This window comes from Oncorhynchus mykiss, chromosome 5 (assembly GCF_013265735.2).
Source record: "Oncorhynchus mykiss isolate Arlee chromosome 5, USDA_OmykA_1.1, whole genome shotgun sequence".
NCBI classification, from domain to species: Eukaryota; Metazoa; Chordata; class Actinopteri; order Salmoniformes; family Salmonidae; genus Oncorhynchus; species Oncorhynchus mykiss.
The window spans coordinates 42749219-42774863 of NC_048569.1; the positions used below are offsets into that span (position 1 = coordinate 42749219).

At 43.8% G+C, this 25645-nt stretch overlaps 1 protein-coding gene across 1 annotated transcript; it reads left to right on the forward strand.

Moving 5' to 3' along the window:
* Positions 1–818: 818 nt before the first annotated feature.
* On the forward strand, positions 819–25307 carry camk4 (calcium/calmodulin-dependent protein kinase IV). Its single transcript, XM_021602992.2, has 11 exons — positions 819–1295; positions 11404–11482; positions 11592–11654; positions 11766–11848; positions 11960–12032; positions 14152–14242; positions 14516–14590; positions 14957–15032; positions 15678–15804; positions 16698–16850; positions 23707–25307. The coding sequence occupies exons 1-11, from the start codon at positions 1174–1176 to the stop codon at positions 23869–23871; spliced, it is 1107 nt and encodes a 368-aa protein (XP_021458667.1). The 5' UTR covers positions 819–1173; the 3' UTR covers positions 23872–25307.
* The last annotated feature ends 338 nt before the right edge of the window (positions 25308–25645 follow it).

The window sequence follows — 25645 nt, forward strand, 5'->3', positions numbered from 1 at the left end:
TATATATATATATATATATTAGTTCATTCAGAAAGTATTCAGACCCTTTGACTTTTTCCACATTTTGTTACGTTACAGCCTTATTCCAATAGTTTTTTTCTCTCATCAATCTACACACAATGCCCCATAATGACAAAGTGAAAACAGGTTGTTAGAAATGTTTGCAAATTTATTACAAATAAAAACATAAATACCTTATTTAAAGTAAGTATTCAGACCCTTTGCTTTGAAACTGAGCTCAGGTGCATCCTGTTTCCATTGATCATCCTTGAGCTGTTTCTATAACTTGATTGGAGTCCACCTGTGGTAAATTGATTGGACATGATTTGGAAAAGGCACACACCTGTCTATATAAGGTCCCACAGTTGACAGTGCATGTCAGAGCAAAAACCAAGCCATGAGGTCAAAGGTGTTGTGAGGCACAGATCTGGAGAAGGGTACCAAAAAATGTCTGCAGCATTGAAGGTCCCCAAGACCTAATCGCTGCCAAAGTTCCTTCAACCAAGTACTGAGGGTCTAAATACTTATCTGATATTTCCCGGGCGTTTTTCTTTATTTATTTATTTTTTAATACAGTTTTTGCTTTGTCATTTTGGGGTATTGTGTGTAGATTGAGGGGAGAAAAACAATTGAATCAATTTTAGAGGAAGGCTGTAACAACAAAATGTGGAAAATGTCTGAATACACTGTATATGGTAGGCCTATTTTCATGTCATAAAAAGCAACACAATTATGTCTGGTAGTTATGGTAACATGACGTGCTTGATTGTGACCTCAGGTAAAGGTAACTCAATTGTTTTTGTATGTTAATCCAGCGACAGTAAGACCCTGTGGAAACCCTCTATAACGCAGACTCCACTGTCTGCACACTTTCCTTTACACTGAGTGCAATATGGTAGAAATGCTAGGCTGGAGGCTGTGAATAATATGCATTTAGGACCAAGCTCATTACGCTACCCGGTCCTTTAAATGGTCTTGTAACGCATATTAGATTCTTACGAAAGGCTGTTTTTTTTGCTTTGGAGAAGATAACGGTCTTACGCGCATCTCTATCTCAGCTTGACCGCATACAACTCGCTTTTCTTCAAACCACTGTAACTGAGTCAAGCTTTGAATCGCCGCAGGGGAGACGAGCTGTCAAGATACTTATTAAATCCGTTTGGATAGCTGGTGATGCTTAAAGTCACTATGCTCTCGTCCAGAGCAGGGGCAACCCCAGCTCCAGACTACTGGATAGATGGATCGAAGAAGGAGATCTTGGCTGACTACTATGAGTTGGAGTCCGAATTGGGACGGTGAGCATCCTCGCTCTACAGTACTACTGTATTCAGTGTTCTCATGTTTTCACTGCCTTGATATCGCCAGGAGTCGCATTCTGATGATCTTCTGGTCTTTTCAAGCTATAATTTTAATAATATATTAGTTAGTGATCGAAGGACATGCAGCAAATGGTATTGCATCTATTATATTAACACTTTAGTTTTCAATGGAAATAAATTCTGCGTACAACACAGGAGAGAATGCATTCGGTTACCACAATTTCCTGCCTAGATTAGCATCCCCTGATGTTTTTGCTAAAGAAAACGATTGTTTTTAATAATCTAAAATAATAATGGTCATCTAAATAATTGATATACAAATAATTGACAAGGCTATAAAAAGTTATGTAATATAACTGTCAATTTCCATCATACCCAACCTGGTCAGAGCATTTAGTAATATTCTGTACGTAAATACGATACTTTCTATTTAGTATGTTACGTTTTGTATGGTATGCATTCATTTGTGGATTTCCATCCCCCATTTCGTATGATACCTATGATCAATACCGCTCCCGAATGGCACAGCGTCTCACTGCATCTCAGTGCTTGAGGCGTCACTACAGACACCCTGGTTCGAATCCAGGCTGTATCACATCCGGCCATGTTTGGGAGTCGCATATGGCGGCGCACTATTGGCCCAGCATCGGCCGGGCTAGGCCATCATTGTAAATAAGAATTTGTTCTTAACTAACTTGCCTAGTTAAATAAATGTGTAAAAAAGACCTTACAGCCTTATTCTAAAATGTATTAAATTGTTTTTCCCCCCCCCCCTCATCAATCTACACACAATCCATCAAAATGGCAAAGCAAAAAGTGTTTTTTTGAAATGTTATGAATGACAATTTGTATTATATTAAGTTCTACATTTGTAAAATATACGATATGTTACGAATTCGCATAACCTATTATGCTAAGAATTTGCTAAATGTCCAATATGTTACGAATTAGCAAACGTATGAAATGTTACAAATTCTAGCTATGGTTAGATTTAGGAGTAAGGTTAGGGGAAGGGTTAGCTAAAAGGGTTAGGTGAAAAGTTAGCTAAAAGGTTATCGCAAGGATTAGCTAATATGCTAAGTAGTTGCAAAGTAGTAAGTAGTTGAACAGTTGCTTATTAGCTAAAATGCTAAAGTTGTCCGTGATGAGATTCAAACTCGCAATCTTTGGGTTGCTAGACGTTGACCTTTTTGTTTTTGCTTTAAGTAACCATCTGTCTTATTTAACCATACCAAATGTAACATATCATACTAAATGGAGTGTCTTGGATTTGCATAAAGATTAATACGAAAAGCTCTGAGACCAGGCTGTCATACTGGTAAGTGTCCTTTTATGACCATGGTCCACTGGGAAAAACACAACTCTGTTTGGTCATGTTTATCCTCATAGCACTTTTCTGTACAACTGTAAACACTTCCAAAGCAGGAAAAATAGATACAAAGAAGTTTTGCTCATCACTTTTTCTCGTGAGTTATACAATTAACATGATTTGAGATACTCTGTGGCTTACATAAAGCAAGTCACCTACCAAAACAGTCTCCAGGCAACGACATTGTGAGACAACAGCAGCAAGTTTGAAGTTTTAATGTCACATGCACAAGTACAGTGAAATGCCTTTCTTGCCAGCTCTAAACCCAACAATGCAGTAATCAATAACAATGTAATACTAAAAATAACAAGGTAGAACAAAAACGCACTGTAGAACCAAAAACACACAAGATATGGAAATTAACAGCTGATTTCATGGCAGATTATAACACATTCAGTAGGTGGTCTGGTGACATGATATGGACTGGTGCATGTGTTTTTATTTATTTCCTTTACGCCTGACTGACGTGTATGTTTGTTTACTTGTTTATTTGGATCCCTATTAGTTTTTACAGAAGCAGCAGCAACTCTTCCTCCTGTGGTCCACGAAAAACACAAAACATGACAAGTAACATAACACTCATATACTGATAGACAGGGAAAGTCACACAATAGGCTACAGTATTAAAGAAGCGGTATTGATCATGCGCTGGCACTGCTTTACATGGCTCTGGCTGTGCCGCCACAATCACATGAGAAGAGCCCTACTCCATATTCATAACTAATTGTATTATACAAGGCAGTCTGATAGCATCGGGACAACAGTTGCACTCAAGGATCTGCCACTGAGCCATAATCAGGGATATGGAATGGAGAGAGGGAATCTAATGCATAGAATCAGGGAAATTAGAGCCATCTACAGAAGTCCCAAAATGGACCTGCTTCTGCCCATGCTGCTGTTGGTCGTGAGCAGGGAGATGGTGGCCTGTTGAGTTTGAGTTAATTCAAGTTGGTAATTGATTTTGGTAAGATGAAATAGGGGATATTATATTTAGTGCTGAACATAGGCTATCCATATCTGTTGGCTCAGAGGTAGGGCCGGTACCAGAAGGAATCAGTTGGACGGGCAATGGGTTCCATAGGGGGGCACATTTCTTTCACAGGACCTCCTATGTGTGCAAGCGTGTGCACATGGGAGTAAATATCATAGGCGGTGTGTGAGTTTCAAGTTTGGGGAAGCTTACAATTTATCCTACCATTTATACCAATCTGAGTGGCAGTTATGATTATTTTATAGGCTTATACGAATTTTCATGGAACAGTTTCATTTCAATAATAACGTTTTAGTTTCTCAAAATCACTGTCTCAAAGTTAATCAAACATCTGAATTAAAAAAAATAAAAACGAAAAGTAAAAATTAAACTAATGCGAGAGCACCAGCCTCTGCTATATGGACACGTTGATGCACCGTGATCTATTGGCAGCTAAAGAAATTAGCTAATGGAACAGAGACAGCCTATAGGCCAATAACTGCCATCGTGAACTAAATAAAATACATGTACATAGGCCTAAAGCCAATAAATAAAAGCAGTATAAAATATCCTGATGAAAATGCAGGTTCTTTTAATTGCATTCATCTATCTACTCCACCTGTCTGCCTCCCCTTTTAATCTGTCTTAAGCTATCTCTAGTGAAGTGAAACATTGTATCTCATCTGTGAGGACAGACGCTGAGAGACGAGAAGCAAGTACAGGGACTGAACTTTTTTTATAAATATTTTTTTACGTTTTTAGTTTATCTTGTCTTATCGCTACTAAAGTGCTGTGATTGTGAAGTTGAAACGTACTGTATAGGAGCAACAACTGCCCAGCCGCAAAGTGGTAGGCCACACAAGCTCACAAAATGGGACCGCCAATTGGTAAAGCGCGCAGCGCCTAAGAATCGTCTGTTCTTGGTTGCAACACTCACTCAGTTCCAAACTGCCTCTGGAAGCAACGTCAGGACAAGAACTGTTCGTCGGGAGTTTCATGAAATGGGTTTCCATGAATGAGCAGCTGTAAGCCATGCCCAATGCCGAGTATCTGCTGGAGTGGTGTAAAGCTCGACACCATTGGACTCTGGAGCATTGGAAACTCGTTCTCTGAAGTGATGAATCACACTTCCAGCAGTCCGACGGACAAAGCTGGGTTTGGTGGATGCCAGGAGAATGCTACCTGCCCGAATGCATAGTTCCAGCTGTAAAGTTGGTGAAGGAGGAATAATGGTTTGGCCCTGTTTTTCATGGTTTGAGCTTGGCCCCTTAGTTCCAGTTAAGGGGAATCTTAACACTACAGCATACATTGACATTCTAGACGGCCATTTTCTGTTTCAACATGACAATGCCCCAATGCACAAAGCAAGGTCCGTACAGAAATGGTTTTTAGAGATCGGTGTGGAAGAACTTGACTGGCCTGCACAGAGCCCTGACCTCAACCCCGTCGAACATCTTTGGGATGAATTGGAACGCAGACTGTGATCCAGGGCTAATCGCCCAACATCAGTGACCGACATCACAAATGCTCTTGTGGCTGAATGGAAGCAAGTCCCCTCAGCAATGTTCCAACATCTAGTGGAAAGCCTTCCTAGAAGAGTGGAGACTGTTATAGCAGCAAATGGGGAACCAACTCCGTAATAATGCCCATGATTTTGGCATGAGATGTTCGACGAGCAGGCGTCCATATACTTTTTGCCAAGTTCTGTAAGTGGCGGGTGTTTGAGCTTTGGTGCCAAAATAAAGGAATGTTCCCTATTTCAGAGCTCTCTGGTGGACATTTTGAATGTTCCTCCTGGGGCTTTTCGTGCAGGGCCATTCATTCTACCCCCTGAAAGTGTATATGGCAGCTTTTCCAGTCTTTTGCTAATCCTGCTTGTGGTAGAGTGCTTTGTAAGCAGCGTCTTTCCCACAGGATTGTGCAGGCTATTTCTATGGCAAAAGGCAGGAATTAGCTAACAGTGTATGTGCCCACTCAATTAAAGGGTTGCCTGCAGGAGATACTGTAAAAATATAAACGCCACATGTAAAGTGTTGGTTCCATGTTTCATGAGTTGAAATAAAATATCCTATAAATGTTCCAAAATGTACACAAAACGCTTATTTCTCTTGAATGTAGTGCACAAATGTGTTTTCATCCCTGTTAGTAAGCATTTCTCATTTTCAAAGATAAACCATCCACCTGATTAAAGCTGATTAAACAGCATGATCATTACGCAGGTGCACCTTGTGCTGGGAACAGGCCACTCTAAAATGTGCAGTTTTGTCACACAACACAATACCACAGATGTCTCAAGTTTGGAGGGAGTGTGCAATTGTCATGCTGACTGCAGGAATGTCCACCAGAGCTGTTGACAGAATTTAATGTTAATTTATCTACCATAAGCCGCCTCGTTTTAGAGAATCTGGCAGTACGTCTTTGATGTATGTGTTCATGCAAGTGACTGACTGAATTCTCACTATCTGTATCTGCTATTTGCAGCATGCCCAGACCCTTGTTTTGAGAATGAAAGATATCTCAGTTTCTAGGTCTCAACTTAGAAGAAACCTCATGAGGTATTGGTCTGTCACATGCATGACCCAGTATTGGTTGGTCACATGAATGAAGCAAATGTTAATGATGAATTAATTATGAATGATGAATAAGCTAAATTATGCTAATGTGACTTGTCTGTATATAAGAGAACTAACTGGACTGCCCCGGAAGAGCTCCTGATCTTGGTGCATTAGGTTGGTTGGAACCTCTCCAGCATGCTGATAATAAAGAATTATTAATTTAAGATTGACTTTGAGTGTCCCTGTGTAGAATTTCCATGGCATGTCCAACCGGCCTCACAACTGCAGACCACGTGTAACCACGCCAGCCCAGGACCTCCACATCCGGCTACTTTACCTGAGGGATCGTCTGAGACCAGCCACCAGGACAGCAGATGAAACTGTGCACAACCAAAGAATTTCTGCACAAACTGTCAAACGTCTCAGGGAAGCTCATCTGTGTGCTCGTTGTCCACACCAGGGTCTTGACCTGACTGTAGAGGGCAAATGATCACCGCTGATGGCCCCTGGCATGCTGGAGAAGTGAGCTCTTCACGGATGAATCCTGGTTTCAACTGTGCCGGGCAGATGGCAGACAGCATGTATGGCGTCGTGTGGCCGAGCAGTTTGCTGATGTTAACGTTGTGAACAGAGTGCATGTTTGGGATGTTCTGCATCGACGTGCACAACAGCGTGTTCCAGTTCCCGCCAGTATCCAGCAACTTCGCACAGCCATTGAAGAGGAGTGGGACAACATTCCACAGGCCACAATCAACAGCCTGATCAACTTTATTGATGCGGAGATGTGTTGCGCTGCATGAGGCAAATGGTGGTCACACCAGATACTGACTGGTTGTCTGATCCACGTCCCTACCTTTTTTTTTGAAAGGTATCTGTGACCAACAGATGCTTATTTGTATTCCCAGTCATGTGAAATCCATAGATTAGGGCCTAATGACTTTAAAATGGCTCAATTGACTGATTTCCTTATATGAACTGTAACTCAGTAAAATCTTTGAAGTTGTTGCATGTTGCATTTTATATTTTTGTTCAGTGTATTTGTGCTGCAGGAAGCTGGGAATCACCACAGACTTTTGTGAGGTTTTATCGCCTGAATTTCGCTGCCCCCAGTGTATGTAGCACACAGTGTGCTTACAGCTGGGACAAAAGGTCATTAGGCAGCACGCAGATTGCACAATACCCGGGTACAGCAGGTTTTCCTGTCCGGTTGGAACTCTGGGTAGTCTGCCGTGGGCCGTTTCATTTGGTCTCCGCTGGGGTCGGCTTGTAGCGTGATTTCATATCCCCATAGCTGTGTTGTACCAAGTTGCCCGACTGAAAGGGAACTTACTGTTATGACCAGTTCTACTGTTCCCTGAAGGAGGGAAACGAGGTACAACACCCCATTTCCCTCCTTCAGAGATCAGTAGTTAGTCATAACTGTATGTTTTTTTTTTTTTTTTTTCTGCTCAATTCACATGGTCTGGAATAACTACTAGCCCTAGTTATACCATCAGGCACATTTAAAGCTTTGAACTTTTGAGCGTTCTCAGTCAGAGTTCAGAGTGAGCTACTGGGCCCTGAGTCTAAGCAGACAGGCAGTAGCCCCAGATGAAGGCATAATGTAGCTGACTGTACTGTAGCGTGTCTTGCTCCTGAGAGTAGCAGCAGAATCTCTTCTGGGATGACATAATGTTGTGTGAGTGCTTAACTGAAATGAGCAGCTTGTGTAATATATAGGCAGGCAGCATTGAGCTGCATCAGCAGAGCGATGCCTTCACTCAGATGACTTGTTTCGTTGGTTTAGAAAAGCTTGAGGGTTACTGTAATTACTGGGATTGGGAAAAAGACCCTGTAGTTTTTAAATTACCGCAATTCCGTTACATGGTATAAATCCACTTAACCTACTGTAGTTCAATAACCAAAATATATATATTTTTTCCAAGTCAATGTGTCATGTCATCGCTGAAACCCCATTCTTTCTGCAGACATCATTGAATCTTAATTCGGAGCAAATATTTAACTGAGTTTTAGGAAAACATGGCACATAAAAAGATTTTACCGAAATTCTGCACAATTCTTCCAGTAAATGTGATTTTGTTAAACTTTGAAATTGTTTTTGTTTGAGATACATTTTAAGTAGAAATTTGAGTCCGCTATATGAGCTTGTGTTGTTCATTGATACTAAATGTTTTAGTATCAATGATGTGTTTGTCTTAGTGCTGTGGTTGGATATGACCATTCCAGAGTGATGAATATGATCCATTAGTCAATTAGTGGAATTCATCACTGATGATCTGGGATGGAGCTCTCTGGCATTGATGTAGAAGACCCATCTGTTAATTAAATCCCACAACTAAATCTGATGATAGCAGTAGCTAATTTCCCTGTGTGTGCGTGTGCACATTTAGAGAAAAAAGGTGGTCTCTACAAACTAAAAGGGTTCCTCGGCTGTCCCCATAGAAGAACCCCTTGAAGAACCATTTTTGGATTCCATGTATATCCTTTTCCACAGAGAGTTCTACATGGAACCCAAAAGGGTTATCCTATAGGGACAGCCGAAGAACCCTTTAGGAGTGCAGGACAGACCAGGCTCTGGAGATATGCAGATCGCTGTACAGCTTTATATGCAGATCTCTTTTGCCCGTCCCTCTTGAGCTTAGTGCTAGAACAGACAGCAACAATAAGCTTCATTCTCAGGGTGTCAGACCAGCAATAAGCTTCATTCTCAGGGTGTCAGACCAACAATAAGCTTCATTCTCAGGGAGTCAGACCAACAACAAGCTTCATTCTCAGGGTGTCAGCCTCCGAGGCTAAATGGTCTAGCATCTTGACTCATATGCTGTGTGTGCAATGACTTTAGAATGAAATAACGCTTATCTCTCGAAGAGTTGAGAGGCTCAACACAATGCTATATAATTCAAGTGTGAAATCATGGCATAAGGATGACAGAAACAAATGCCGGGAGAAGTTGAATTGGGAGGTGGATTTATAAAGTGGATTAACATGTGTTGACTAAAATAAATGAATGGAATAAATTGGTAGTTTATTCAAGAACTGACTCAGATATTTAGACAGATTTTGTTAGACAATTACATAAGGAGGGCACATAGTAGAGTATAGGCCTAACTATGTATTGCTGTAACTTTTTCAGTTCTTCGTTGTATCGTGGCCTGTCTGCGTATTTCAAACTCTTACTCCTCTGCCAATGAGTGGCCATTTTGACGTCAGATAGGAAAGTGGTCATTACACGTGCTCTCATCCATCACAGAGAAGAAAGCAGGGCAAACTCATAAATATAGATCCCTCTTTTTTGTACGACATTAAGATTGCATGATTTAATGAAATGAGGCATTGTAGAAATTACACGGGTGGATCCAAAGTGGAGCGAGGAGGGTACACTAGGATGAGGTCATCTCGTCAACCTGATAACAATTTAATGATGTTTTGTTTATTAGTGTTTATTAGATTTGTGTTATTTGCTTAGGTAGGCCTTTGCCTTTGCCCCTGAGCTGCACAACAATAGTGTACAGTCCTTTGCCCCTGCATAACAATAGTGTACAGTCCAAGTCTAGTTTATCACTTGAATTCTCTCTCCTAAGACTCTTGGCTGTTGTTGTGGTTGGATTGAAGCTGTGAGCTGGCTGTCATGCCTGCCTTATGTCTGCTCACATGGACCTGCCGTGAGGGTATTTCCCACAGGAGGCAGGGAGGGAGAGAGAATGTGGGAGATGAAAAGAGAGAGAGGAGGTTTGGGTGAGAGGCAGGGAAAGAGAGAGAATGTGTGGTAGAGGCAGAGAGGATGTGTGTAGGAGTAAGAGAGAGAGGGAGAGGGAAGAAAATCTGTTCTGTATTTCTGGTGTAATGGTGAGTATCGAGGTCTGGACACCTAATGAGAGCCCAAGTGCTTTCCTCTGAACACAGAAGCTGCTTCTCTCTCTCTCTCTCTCTCTCTTTCTTTCTTTCTCTCTCTCTTCCCTCTCCCCACTAATTTGTAAGCTGTGCTACCAAATTTGATTTATTTGCACATTGGAGGCGCTCCAATAGCGTACCTTTCTATATACTGCAGGCAGCACAGTATGTATCCCTTTTGCTTTCTTGAAGCCGTTATAGCAATCTTCTCTTTAAAATGTCATATCAACTCCTCTGACAATAGCAGGGTCATGTTGTACCTGTAAAAGATGTCACATGCAAAGTGGAGCTCTTATTCAGAACTAACAGTACTACTTACGTTTGAATAAATACAAAGTAGATCTTTAGTTGGCTTTGTAGCTCAGGGCCCTCATTTCAAAAGTGCTTATCTAGAATCATCCTCCCCTGTCCATATAACCGTATTCCGCACTCCTACTCTGACAAGCCCAGGGCTTTTAATAACAAAGGAAACATAATTAATGACCCAGAGCCAGTGGCCAAGGTGACCGAACCGCTGAACACATGACAATGTAAAAATCAAATCAAATCCAACTTTATTTGTCACATGCGCCGAATACAAAAAGTGTAGACCCTACCGTGAAATGTTTACTTACAAGTCCTTAACCAACGGTGCAGTTCAAGAAGAGTTATGAAAATATTTACCAAATAAACTCAAGTAAAACATAATGATGGTGTTGTATTCGTGTTTGGCCATGCAGTCTTGGGTGAACAGGGAGTACAGGAGGGTACTAAGTACACATCCCTGAGGGGCCCCAGTGTTGAGGATCAGTGTGGCAGACGTGTTGTTGCCTACTCTTACCACCTGGGGGCGGCCCATCAGGAAGTCCAGGATACAGTTGCAGAGGGAGGTGTTTAGTCCCAGGGTCCTTAGTTTAGTGATGAGCTTCGTGGGCAAATGGTGTTGAACGCTGAGCTGTAGTCAATGAACAGCATTCTTACATAGGTGTTGCTTAAATCCTGAAGGAATATAGACCTCATCTCCATGTTTGCCTACTACTGTTATAATTTATAGTCCTATGGGATTGTGGTGAAATGTGTCTACCTAGCGCTCAGATTTGAACGTGTCAATACAGAGAAAATACAACGCTGAGTTTCTTTGGGAGAATTGCCAACTGACGCTTCAGACAAACACTCTAGACACTGTACGCAGCCATAATGGAAGTAAAGAAGAACCTCATCAAAGCCTATTCACCATTTCCCTGCGCTGTTTGCACATCGTGTCCCTACCCACTTGACAGTTGCTCTTGTATCTTAACTGTGTATTCCCTCTGCATTTAGGGGAGCGACATCCGTGGTGTGCAGATGTCGACAGAAGGGAACACAGAAGCCGTTTGCGGTGAAAACGCTGAAGAAGACAGTGAGTTTACGCTGTATATTCGCCATAGAGTCTTAGTGTAGTCATTTTACCCAGAGACTACAACACGCTAAAGGTCCTTCCTTAACCCAGTTCTGTTTTGTTTCTGCAGGTGGACAAGAAGATAGTGAGGACAGAGATAGGTGTCCTACTTCGACTCTCTCACCCAAACATTGTGAGTGTTCTACAGCACTTTTGGGCTGTCCTTGCATAGAATTAACGATTGCTGTTGTGTTTTTTTTTAATCAATGCGGAATTTATGTTTGTTTTGTTTTACTTCTTCCAGATCAAACTAAAAGAGATATTTGAGACCCCGTCAGAGATCAGTCTGGTCTTAGAGCTTGTGACTGGAGGAGAGCTATTTGATAGGTTAGTTAACTGCCCTAATGGTCACACACACACACACACACACAAATACGCACACATACTCTTTTTACCATTCCTCTGTTACAACAATCACAACACATGTTATTCTCTCAGGGTTGTGGAAAAGGGCTTCTACACTGAACGGGATGCTGCTGATGCTGTCAAACAAGTACTAGAAGCCGTTGCAGTGAGTTGACTTCCTTCCTCTGACGCCTGTCAAAAAGTAGGCCAATAAATGTTGAGCAAACTCTTGACATACTGTAAAACCATCCCACATTCACTCCGTCTGTCTCCTTATCGATACATTATAAAGGGCAAAAGGGAAATGGAAGGCTTTTTCCGTAATCAAATCCCAAATTCACTGTCATTTGAACCAGCACTGTTGGATCAACAGTGGACACGGTTTAAGTTCACTTCCTTGAGCTATCGCATAACCAAGCGTGCGTCTCTCACTGAGCTATCTTTGACATCTTATCCACATGGACCGAGCCATATGTCATATGGCATGAACTTGCTAGTGTCTTGTAAGAGATCTCCTTCCATGATCCTCAGTTTGCAACAAATTGATGTTGCCAAGGAGATTAAATAGTAAGACAGACAGGGAATTTTTAAAACATCGAAACCAGCCTAGGACTTGGTGTTGTTTTCCCAACGGGGCGACTCAGGAGAGGACAACAGGGCTTTTCTTAAAGTTTCCTTGTGTTGTTGAGCAAAGTGCTGAGAAAGTGTTTGTTCCGTGTTGATTTGGAGTGATTCCTTTGCATTGTACACGGCCACTTGAAAGACAGCAGAGAGCTTCTGCAGTCTGTGTTACATGACGAACTCCTTCTGGATATCTAGCTAAAAGTCCCAGTGGAGCATTGCGGTAGCCTCGTTTCCCGCCAATCTCACTGACACATCTACATTTAAGTCCCCACTCTGTTTGTGACAGATTCCTTCATTATAGGCCATTCATTTGGTGTTATCTTAGCATCATAACACGTTGATTATTTTGGACACGTTATGCTGTGATAACGGAGAATCCGGAGATTCTTTGTGACCTTTTTTTTTTACTATGTCAAAAGACGGTGTTAGGCTAATGTTCTTGATATTTTACCATTGAGACCCGATGCATCTCAAAATAATATTTGTCCTCGTTGGCCAAATACATCGGCTGGCCCACCTCTCAGGTAGGCCCTGCTTTACTTTCTCTGGCAGAAGAGCACCACAGTCAATGAGAATACACAGCTGTGTAGTTGGGTTACAGTACTGTACGAATAGCTTTTTTTTTTGTGGTGCGGTGGCATCCGTGGGAGGCGTGGGATGTGTGCGGTGTGGTGGAGGCTACTGTTTTCGCTCCTTTCCTTCTTCTCTTCTTCCCTCCTTTCCTCCCTCCCACACTCCACGTATCGGATGAGAGGAGAGGAGAATTCCCCTCTGACATCATAGAGAGATCACGCCCGGGGGGGGGGGGGGGGGGTCACATACATAGTGTGGGGAGAAAAGGATGCCTTCGTTCACTGTGAATAACGTCTGTTCAACTCAGTCATTCCCAAGCAGAAAATATGTCTGTTTTGTTGCGTAATAAGTGTAGCTCCTTCAGTGCCAACTTTGATGTTTAGAAATGTATTGTCAGTGCCAGTGGAATGGAATGTGGTTTTCTTTAACAGCTTGATGTTAAGAGTTTACACAAGAAACCAGGGATTTTGATATACACCCACCCACAGTGTGCAGATGATATAAAGTTCTACAATAGGTTGCTTTACAAACCGGTATCATTATCAAGACAGTGAGCCATAGACTTGTCAGAGGAGGTCTACATCCATGACACTACAAAGTCTGAGAACACATTGCTTTCCCTCACTCAAATCCCACCTTTGTCTTTCCAATGACCAGCATTACCAAGGCAGCTGCCTTGTGCTGCTGTTTTCTGTAACTGTGCAGAATTCCATGGCCCATGCTGCCTTGTTTGATGAGTTACTGTGGTAACACAGGTGAAAGTCCTCGCTGAACCCCAAAAACAGTTTAAAACATGTTTACATCCAGTACACAGTATCATAGAACATTGTTTAACAGTGTAATACACTGTTTTGGCAACAGTAGGAAAGAGGTTGTGAAAAGTAGTTGATCTTTTCATTTTGCTTATACATTTTTAACAGTGCGCTATAATGCAGGAATGTTACGGTTCTGCGTGGAAAAGAAACTGTGGTGGTAGATGCCGCCCCCAAAATCCCTATCAGTCCAGCTCCATACTCACCACCAGACAGATCAATAACACTATATGTGTATAGGAGTCAGTTATGCTGCTGTCTTGTGTCTTTGGGCAGTACCTGCATGAGAACGGCGTGGTGCACCGAGACCTGAAACCCGAGAACCTCCTATATGCCACCTCAGCACCAGATGCTCCCCTCAAAATAGGTGGGTGCGTAAGTCAATACACTGTGGGATTCACTACGATTATCCCAAAGAACATCCATTGAGCCTGAACAGACTCTGCTGTGCTATCAGATACAGAACTGAGATAATTGGGGAATCAATGCCAAAGATTCTATTCTATTATTTTCTTTTGTTTTCCATTCTATTGTACTGGTGTTCTATTTTATTCTATTCTACTATTTTATTATGATACTATATAATGAGAACTTCCAGAAATAGGCATGATCTCTAATACAGCTCTCTTTCTTTTTGCAGCTGATTTTGGACTGTCAAAGATCATCGACGATCAGGTCACAATGAAGACAGTTTGTGGTACACCAGGATACTGTGGTGAGTTGTAACCCATTACTGTGATGCTATTTCATTCACTTGGAACAAAGTAATAGACAGTGCCATTTCAGACATAGCAGATTGTTGTTGTTTTGGTCATGCATGCTTTACCTGCCAAGTTTTGAGCAGAGATAAGTACCCTGAGGATAGTTTGCACTGTATATTGTAATATTTATCCACATACTACATAGTAAGTTCTTCCTTGGATTAATTAGTGAATAAGAATTCCTTACTCTGTTTTTCATCTCTGTTTCTCTCTGTCCTCCATGTGTTGCCTCACCCCCCCCCCCCCCCCCCCCCACATCCTGCGCTTCTCTTTCCCCTCCCTCCCTCTCTATCCTTCCCTCCCTCTCTGCCTCCCTCCAGCCCCAGAGATCCTGCGAGGATGTGCTTATGGACCTGAGGTTGACATGTGGTCGGTGGGCGTTATCACTTACATCTTGTAAGTGACACCAGCCCCTCAAAAGTGTACTGGGACCCTGCATCACATCATTGAAAATACATCAGTTCCTTTTGACACTGAACAGTTTTGTTATTTTGTTAGCAGAAAACAACAATAACAAAATGCATCAAGAATATGTGTTCTTTATTTGATGAGAGGAAGTACAGACCTTTTTTAATTGCATTTTTAGGCCATTTTGGTTTCTGGATCAAGGGTGTTGGTGCATTCATGTTTAAGAGCAGCTGAGTGTTTTTTTTATCTCCTCACATACTGATTGGTATACATAGTATGTGGGTGTGCGTTCCCCGTTATACAGAAAGCAGGGCAATGGTAGTTCAACTGCAAGCAACAGCATTCAGAAGAAGCACAGTGGTGTACAGACTACTAGTTAATTAATATTAAACTGTAAAAAATTACCTATTTTGAAGGCACATCAATCTGGGAGAAAAAGAGAGTGAGTTTCTTGTTATTCTGTCCAACATTTAAAGGCAAACCTTAGTGCGAGGAGGATTGCCATCTCCAATAGAGTTGTAGCTCAGGCCCCTGCGGCTGTCAGAGCCTGTCAGACTGTGCCAGCCAGTGAATCAATAGACAGGAGCTGTCTGTGGTTGACGTATACCTCATTTTTCATCCTCCCTCTGACAGGCTATGTGGCTTTGAACCGTTCTTCGATGATAGAGGGGACCAGTACATGTTCAAGAGGATCCTCAACTGTGAATATGAGTTTGTCTCCCCCTGGTGGGACAATGTGTCCCTCAATGCCAAGGATCTGGTGAGTTCTATGTACTGGTACCAGGGGTCCAGAGGTTACCACAGTTCAGCTGCCGGGTTGACATTCCCCTCTGGTACTTAGACCTAATTGATGAATCCGTAATTGGTGGAGAATGCAAACCTAACCAGCATGAGGGTTCTCTTCTTGCCCTGTCGACTACTGGCTTGGCTTCTGAAAAAGCATAGTGTGCTGTACTTCCATAATGCCCTTGCAGACTTATATGCCTGCACTTTAGCATCCGATCGCTTAAACCATGGGTTAAACAATGGCGAACGTGCATAAAGATGGCAGAATTCCGATATGACGTCATTGTTTTAGCACTATCGACACTGAGTTTTTAAACTACGGCACGCGATATGTTTCAATGTGCCAATAAATCAACACAATCTACTTTTTTTTCCTCTTTCGGTTTTTCAAATTGCCGCCGTCCTGGAGATGAAATTGGGATCATTTATACTCTGCTAATGACCATACATTAAAAAAATATAATAACAGAGAGCAATGTACAAAAGGTGAACTTAGCAAAACAAGGAATTTGTGGTAAGTGCATGGACCTCTATCTTTATGCACCTCTGCTTTTGGTTAGGCATATGGTTGCGTGCTGCATTGTAGCATTGGGTCAGGTGAACTGTTTCCCAGCTGAAGGGTCAGTGGGAGTGTGTCCGTGTAGGTGTGTCTGATTCATAAAATAAGATGAAAAGGAGGGTAACTAGACTACATCCATCTCCTACTGTATTTTTGTATTTTATCTCCAAATTATGAACTGGGCCGACTTGTTATGGGGACAAAAGGAAACTGCATAAACAGCATCCAAGCAAATAATGAATTCAGACTCACAGTCTCAGTGACCCAGTTACTAACCATATGCTACTGTATGTGCTGCTGTCCTGTAGGTGAGAAAGCTGATTGTCCAGGATCCAAAGAAGCGGCTAACGACCTTGCAAGCACTGCAGCACCCCTGGGTGACTGGGAAGGCAGTTAACTCAGCCCATATGGACACTGCTCAGAAGAAACTGCAGGAGTTCAATGCACGCCGAAAACTCAAGGTAGGTACAAAAACAAATTCTCTGTCATTTTTTTTGTACAGTAGTTAAGGGCAAGTAGTAACATGTATAATTTATTTATGTCTCGCCATTTTAAAGTTAGGATTGTGTGCTTGTGTCAATATCCTTTGACTGAATACAGTTGAAGTCTGAAGTTTACATACACTTAGGTTGGAGTCATTAAACTCCTCTCATTCCACTCCACACATTTCTTGTTAACCAACTATAGTTTTGGCAAGTCGGTTAGGACCTCTAATTTGTGCATGACACAAGTAATTTTTCCAACAATTGTTTACAAACAGATTATTTAACTTATAATTCACTGTATCACAATTCCAGTGGGTCAGAAGTTTACATACACTAAGTTGACTGTGCTTTTAAACAGCTTGGAAAATTACAGAAAATTATGTCATGGCTTTAGAAGCTTCTGATAGGCTAATTGAAATAATTTGAGTCAATTGGAGGTGTACCTGTGGATGTATTTCAAGGCCTACCTTCAAACTCAGTGCCTCTTGGCTTGACATCATGGGAAAATCAAAAGAAATCAGCCAAGACCTCAGAAAAAACTTGTAGACCTACACAAGTCTGGTTCATCCTTGGGAGCAATTTCCAAACGCCTGAAGGTACCACTTTCATCTGTACAAATAATAGTACGCAAGAATAAACACCATGGGACCACGCAGCCGTCATGCTACTCAGGAAGGAGATGAGTTCTGTCTCCTAAAGATGAATGTACTTTGGTGCAAAAAGTGCAAATCAATCCCAGAACAACAACAAAGGACCTTATGAAGATGCTGGAGGAAACGGGTACAAAAGTATCTATATCCACAGTAAAACGAGTCCTATATCGACATAACCTGAAAGGCCGCTCAGCAAGGAAGAAGCCACTGCTCAAAAAACGCCATAGAAACGCCAGACTACGGTTTGCAACTGCACAAGGGGACAAAGATCGTACTTTTTGGAGAAATGTCCTCTGGTCTGATGAAACAAAAATAGAACGGTTTGGCCATAATGACCATCGTTATGTTTGGAGTAAAAAGGGGAAGGCTTGCAAGCCAAAGAACACCATCCCATCCGTGAAGCACGAGGGTGGCAGCATCATGTTGTGGGAGTGCTTTGCTGCAGGAGGGACTGGTGTACTTTACAAAATAGATGACATCATGAGGGCGGAAAATTATGTGGATATATTGAAGCAACATCTCACAACATCAGTCAAGAAGTTAAAGCTTGGTCGCAAATGGGTCTTCTAAATGGACAATGACCCCAAGCATACTTCCAAAGTTGTGGCAAAATGGCTTAAGCACAACAACGTTCAATGTATTGGAGTGACCATCACAAAGCCCTGACCGCAATCTTATAGAAAATGTGTGGGCAGAACTGAAAAAGCGTGTGTGAGCAAGGAGGCGTGCAAACCTGACTCAGTTACACCAGCTCTGTCAGGAGGAATGGGACAAACTTCACCCAACTTATTGTGGGAAGCTTGTGGAAGGCTTCCTGAAACATTTCACCCAAGTTAAACAATTTAAAGGCAAATACTAATTGAGTGTATGTAAACTTCTGACCCACTGGGAATGTGATGAAAGACATAAAAGCTGAAATAAATCATTCTGACATTTCACATTCTTAGGATCACCACTTTTATTTGAAAACTTCTTATGGCTGCAGGGGCAGTATTGAGTAGCTTGGATGAAAGGTGCCCAGAAGTGCCCAGAGTCAACGGCCTGCTCCTCAGTCCCAGTTGCTAATATATGCATAGTATTATTAGTATTGGATAGAAAACACTCTGACGTTTCTAAAACTGTTTGAATGATGTCTGTGAGTATAACAGAACTCACATGGCAGGCAAAAACCTGAGAAGAAATCCAAACAGGAAGTGGAAAATCTGAGGTTGGTCGATTTTCAACCCAGCACTTCCTAGGGCTTCCACTAGATGTCAACTGTCTTTAGAAACTTGAATGAGGCTTCTACTGTGTTATGGAGCCGGATGGGAGCTCTTTGAGTCAGTGGTCTGGCAGAGAGCCAGGTCCTGGTCACGCGCATTTCACATGATAGCAACCTGCGTTCCATGGCTTCTCTACAGACATAGGAATTATCCGGTTGGAACTTTATTGAAGATGTATGATAACATCCTAAAGATTGATTCTGTACACGCTAACAAAAGTAGCTACTTGGACATAAATAATGGACATTATCGAACAAATCAAGCATTTATTGTTGAACTAGGATTCCTGGGAGTGCATTCCGATGAAGATCGTCAAAGGGAATATTTATAATGCGATTTCTGATTTCTGTTGACTCCAACATGGCGGATAATTTTATTTTCTGAGCGCCGTCTCAGATTATTGAAGTTTTTTTAAAATCTGACACAGCGGTTGCATTAAGGAGAGGTACATCTATATTTCCATGTCTAACAACTGTATTTATCGACATTTATAATGAGTATTTCTGTAAAATGATGTGGCTCTCTGCAATATCACCGGATGTTTTTGGAACTAGTGAACTTAACGCGTGTAACGGTTTTCTGTATGAGAAGGAGAGTCGGACCAAAATGCGGCGTGTAGATTACGATCCATGTTTATTGTGACTATAGCAACACGAATCTAAATACAAACAGAGCAAAATAATAAACGTAATGAAAAACCGAAACAGCCTAAACTGGTGCAAACTAACACTAAGGACAGGAACAATCACCCACAAACACACAGTGAAACCCAGGCTACCTAAATATGGTTCCCAATCAGAGACAATGACTAACACCTGCCTCTGATTGAGAACCATATCAGGCCAGACATAGAAATAGACAAACAAGACATCCAACATAGAATGCCCACCCAGTTCACGTCCTGACCAACACTAAAACAAGGAAAACACACACAAACGATGGTCAGAACGTGACAGTACCCCCCCTCCAAGGTGCGGACTCCGGACGCACAACTTAAACCTATGGGGGAGGGTGTGGGTGGGCATCTGTCCGCGGTGGCGGCTCTGGCGCTGGACGTGGACCCCACTCCATAACAGTTTTAGTCCACCTCCTTAGCGTCCCTAGATAGGTTACCCTCCTTAAAGACCGCTCGGGACAGAGGGGCAGCTCGGGACAGAGGTAGCTCGGGACTGATGGGTAGCACAGCACTGAGAGGAAGCTCAGGCAGGTAGTTAGATCCGGCAGATCCTGGCTGGCTGGCGGTTCTGGCAGATCCTGGCTGACTGGCATATCTGGAAGAGTCTGGTCGACTGGCAGATCTGGAAGAGTCTGGTCGACTGGCAGATCTGGAAGAGTCTGGTCGACTGGCAGATCTGGAAGAGTCTGGTCGACTGGCAGATCTGGAAGAGTCTGGTCGACTGGCAGATCTGGAAGAGTCTGGTCGACTGGCAGATCTGGAAGAGTCTGGTCGACTGGCAGATCTGGAAGAGTCTGGTCGACTGGCAGATCTGGAAGAGTCTGGTCGACTGGCAGATCTGGAAGAGTCTGGTCGACTGGCAGATCTGGAAGAGTCTGGTCGACTGGCAGATCTGGAAGAGTCTGGTCGACTGGCAGATCTGGCTGCTCCATGCTGACTGGCAGCACTGGCTGCTCCATGCTGACTGGCGGCCCTGGCTGCTCCATGCTGACTGGCGGCCCTGGCTGCTCCATGCTGACTGGCGGCCCTGGCTGCTCCATGCTGACTGGCGGCCCTGGCTGCTCCATGCTGACTGGCGGCCCTGGCTGCTCCATGCTAACTGGCAGCTCTGGCGGCTCCTTGCAGACTAGCAGCTCTGGCGGCTCCTTGCAGACTAGCAGCTTTGGCGGCATCCTGCAGACAGGCAGCTCTGGCGGCTCCTTGCAGACTGGTAGCTCCTTGCAGACTGGCAGCTCTGGCGGCCCCTGGTTGACTGGCGGCGCTGGCGCTGGGCTGACTGACGGCACTGGCGGCCCCTGGCTGACTGGCGGCACTGGCGGCCCCTGGCTGACTGGCGGCACTGGCGGCCCCTGGCTGACTGGCGGCACTGGCGGCCCCTGGCAGACGGGCGGCGCTGGCGGCCCCTGGCAGACGGGCGGCGCTGGCGGCGCTGGGCAGACGGGCGGCGCTGGCGGCGCTGGGCAGACGGGCGGCGCTGGCGGCGCTGGGCAGACGGGCGGCGCTGGCGGCGCTGGGCAGACGGGCGGCGCTGGCGGCGCTGGGCAGACGGGCGGCACTGGCGGCGTTGGGCAGACGGGAAGCTCCGATGGCGCCGGGCAGACGGGAAGCTCCGGCAGAGGCTCCGGGCAGACGGGAAGCTCCGGCAGAGGCGCCGGACAGGCGGGAGGCTCCGGCAGAGGCGCCGGACAGGCGGGAGGCTCCGGCAGAGGCGCCGGACAGGCGGGAGGCTCCGGCAGAGGCGCCGGACAGGCGGGAGGCTCCGGCAGAGGCGCCGGACAGGCGGGAGGCTCCGGCAGAGGCGCCGGACAGGCGGGAGGCTCCGGCAGAGGCGCCGGACAGACGGGAGGCTCCGGCAGCGCTGGAGAGGAGGAAGGCTCTGGTAGCGCCGGAGAGGCGGGAGACTCCGGCAGCGCTGGAGAGAAGGAAGGCTCTGGACGGATGGGCCGGAGAGACAGCCTGGTACGGGGAGCTGCCACCGGAGGGCTGGGGTGTGGAGGTGGTGACGGATAGACCGGGCCGTGCAGGCGCACTGGAGCTCTTGAGCACCGAGCCTGCCCAACCTTACCCGGTTGAATGGTCCCGGTCGCCCTGCCAGTGCGGCGAGGTGGAATAGCCCGCACTGGGCTATGCAGGCGAACCGGGGACACCGTGCGCAAGGCTGGTGCCATGTAAGCCGGCCCAAGGAGACGCACTGGAGACCAGATGCGTAGAGCCGGCTTCATGGCACTTGGCTCGATGCCCACTCTAGCCCGGCCGATACGCGGAGCTGGAATGTACCGCACCGGGCTGTGCACCCGCACTGGGGACACCGTGCGCTCCACAGCATAACACGGTGCCTGCCCGGTCTCTCTAGCCCACCGGTAACCACAGGAAGTTGGCTCAGGTCTCCTACCTGGCGTAGCCATACTCCCTGTTAGCCCCCCCCCAAGAAATTTTTGGGGCTGACTCCCGGGCTTCCATCCACGACGCCGCGCTGCCTCCTCATACCAGCGCCTCTCCGCTTTCGCCGCCTCCCGTTCTTCCTTGGGGCGGCGATACTCTCCTGGCTGAGCCCAAGGTCCTTTACCGTCTAATTCGTCCTCCCATGTCCATACCTCCTCGCGCTGCTCCTGCTGCTGCTTTTTCCTTTGCCCATTACCACACCGCTTGGTCCTGTTGTGGTGGGTGATTCTGTAACGGTTTTCTGTATGAGAAGGAGAGTCGGACCAAAATGCGGCGTGTAGATTACGATCCATGTTTATTGTGACTATAGCAACACGAATCTAAATACAAACAGAGCAAAATAATAAACGTAATGAAAAACCGAAACAGCCTAAACTGGTGCAAACTAACACTAAGGACAGGAACAATCACCCACAAACACACAGTGAAACCCAGGCTACCTAAATATGGTTCCCAATCAGAGACAATGACTAACACCTGCCTCTGATTGAGAACCATATCAGGCCAGACATAGAAATAGACAAACAAGACATCCAACATAGAATGCCCACCCAGTTCACGTCCTGACCAACACTAAAACAAGGAAAACACACACAAACGATGGTCAGAACGTGACAACGCGCCTATTTATACTGAGATTTGTTTATATAAATATGAACTTTATCAAACAAAACATACATGTATTGTGTAACATGAAGTCCTATGAGTGTCATCTTATGAAGATCATCAAAGGTTATTGATTAATTTGATCTCTATTTGTGCTTTTTGTGACTCCTCTCTTTGGCTGGAAAAATGGCTGTGTTTTTCTGTGAGTTGGTGGTCACCTAACATAATCGTTTGTGGTGCTTTCGCTGTAAACGCCTATTTGAAATCGGACACTGTGGTGGGATTAACAACAAGGTTATCTTTAAAACGGTATAAGATGCATGTATGTTTGAGGAATTTTAATTATGAGATTTCTGTTTTGAATTTGGCGCCCTGCACTTTCACTGGCTGTTTTCATATCATCCCGTTAAAGGGATTGCAGCCCGAAGAAGTTTTAACTGACCTAAGACGGGGCATTTTTACTAGCATTAAATGTCAGGAATTGTGAAAAACTGAGTTTAAATGTATTTGGCTAAGGTGTATGCAAACTTCCAACTTCAACTGTATATTTGGAATGCAAGCAGATACAAACATATACTGAGTATAAGGAACACATTCCTAATATTGAGTTATATCCCCCCTTTTGCGTTCAAAACAGCCTCAATTTGTCGGGGCATGCACTTTTACAAGGTGTCGAAAACATTCCACAGGGATGCTGGCCCATGTTGACTCCAGTTGTTTCAAGTTGGCTGGATGTCCTTTGGGTGGTGGACCATACTTGATACACACGGGAATCTGTTGAGCGTGAAAAACCCAGCAGCATCGCAGTACTTGACACAAACCGGTGCTCCTGGCACCTACTACCATACCCTGTGCAAATGTACTTACATATTTTGTCTTGCCCATTCGCCCTCTGAATGGCACATCCATAATTCATGTCTCAATTGCATCAAGGCTTAAAAATCCTTCTTTAACCTGTCTCCTCCCCTTCATCTACACTGATTGAAGTGGATTTAACAAGTGACATCAATAAGGAATCATAACTTTCACCTGGATTCACCTCATCAATCAATGTCATGGAAATAGCAGGTGTTCTTAATGTTTTGTATACTCAGTGTAAATGATTGCTATAATTTGTTTATTTATCTGCACAGTCAGAGTGGGCCTGCACGTTAATCCTAAACTATGTCAATGAATGATGTGTTTGTTGACAGGCTGCAGTAAAGGCTGTGGTGGCCTCGTCACGATTGGGCAGCGCTGGCAGTCACGGCCACGCTGACAACCGCAAGAACAGCAACTGCAACAGCGCCACCAATCAGGAAGGGGCACAAGAGGGGCAGCCACGGAATGATCAGTCACAGATCCAGGAAGGATCCTAACTGTGGATCTCCTCTGTTGCATGTCACCCTGTGAAGCCATTCTACCCTCCTGTTGGACTGTGAAGTTTCTGAGTGGAACCATATATGGTCTCACCTATACTGGAGATACTCCGCCTGGCTTTATTGCATGTGACTGATTAATTAAAGGATGTACAACCATACTGACTCAGCACATTGCAACAACATGCCACAAGTATTTTAAGTACACGTGAAATCAGAGTTTACGACTGCGCATGCCCATTTCTTTACTCACACAACAACTCACTTCACTGGATGGTTTATTTATTCCATTATACCATGTCATAACTGCAAAATGACATCCAAGTGTTCACAGTATTAATTTGCCGGTTTATAAAGTAATTCATAACGATGGTAATCATCATGCTGCTCTGGTGGCAGAATATAATATAGACTGGAGAATTGATTTAGGTTGATTTGCATTACTGGTTGAGTAGGCCAACAGTATCTGTTTGGAGAACGGGTTGGACACATTTTTCAGATGGTCATAAACTGAACCTTTATTACAACGTCTAAGGAGAATGCCTTATTGTATCTTATTAACTGTGTTTTACACTCCTTTTGTAAGAAATATTGAGTATCTTGTTAAAGGTCCAATGCACCTGTTTTTATCAGAATATCAAATAATTTCAGGGTAACAATATCAATTAAAATAGTCAAAAATACTTCTCAAGCAAGAATTTTGCTAGGACTGTCTGGGAGTGATCTGAGTGGGGAGGGGAAAACTGAAAACTAGCTGTTATTGGTAGACAAAAGTGATGTTATTTAAAAGTGTAGAGTTGTTTTACCATTAAGAACTTTTTCTTTTGTATACCAAAATGGTTGTGTACAACTGAAAAGGCACCCCAGTTTTTTTTATTGCCAAATACACCATTTTCATGGAAATGGAAGAGTAGATATTCAGTGCCAAAATTGGTTGAGTCTGTTGCTTTATTCGATAATATCCCACCTCTGTCATATACAATGGAAGAGGCTGTTTTCTTGCTGCAAATATTTCTCTCTCATTAATCCATTAACTGACATGCCTTGTAGTGGAATGTTTGTTAATCTACAAAGAAAAAGGTTGGCTGTGTATTGAATTTTTAGCATGATTTTGCCTGCAGTATAAAGGAATGTTGTGGTTAATATATGAAATGTATTCAACAACGGTTGTCCTTTTGCATGTGGGAATGTTGAATTGAACTGCTGCGGTTGTCTGTTAAAATGCCCATTAGTTTACTTACATCACATGACAGATGCAATCTGTGTTAAACAGTGAAGTATTAGAGGCCTTCTGAAGGCCCCAAGACGTCAACTTGATATTCATTTTATATGCTCAAGGGAACATTTAATCATTCAGTGTCGTCTTAAAATGGTTACCATTAGGATTGATTTGGTATGGACTGCAGGATAAAAAAATTAAACTTTATGAAGTTATATGTTTGAGTGGTTTTGTATATTTGACAGCTTATGTACTTTTTGAACAAATAGTTTTATCAAGTAAAGAATAATGGCAGTATCCTTAACATATATTTTTTAATTGACCTACCATTTCCAGTGTTTTCGATGGGTCTCCATCGCCCAGTACTGGAGGATGCACCTATACTGACCAATGTCTATGGTTTTGTAAGTATACTGTATGTAACAGGTAAATGTGGAGAGAGAGTGAGCTGTAAGGGAGATCTATGGATCTTGTGGTGCAAAGGTGAAAGCACTACTCCCTGTACCACGAAAGCCCCGGCCTCGAGGGCAGAGGCAGTAGTATTCTCACATAGCT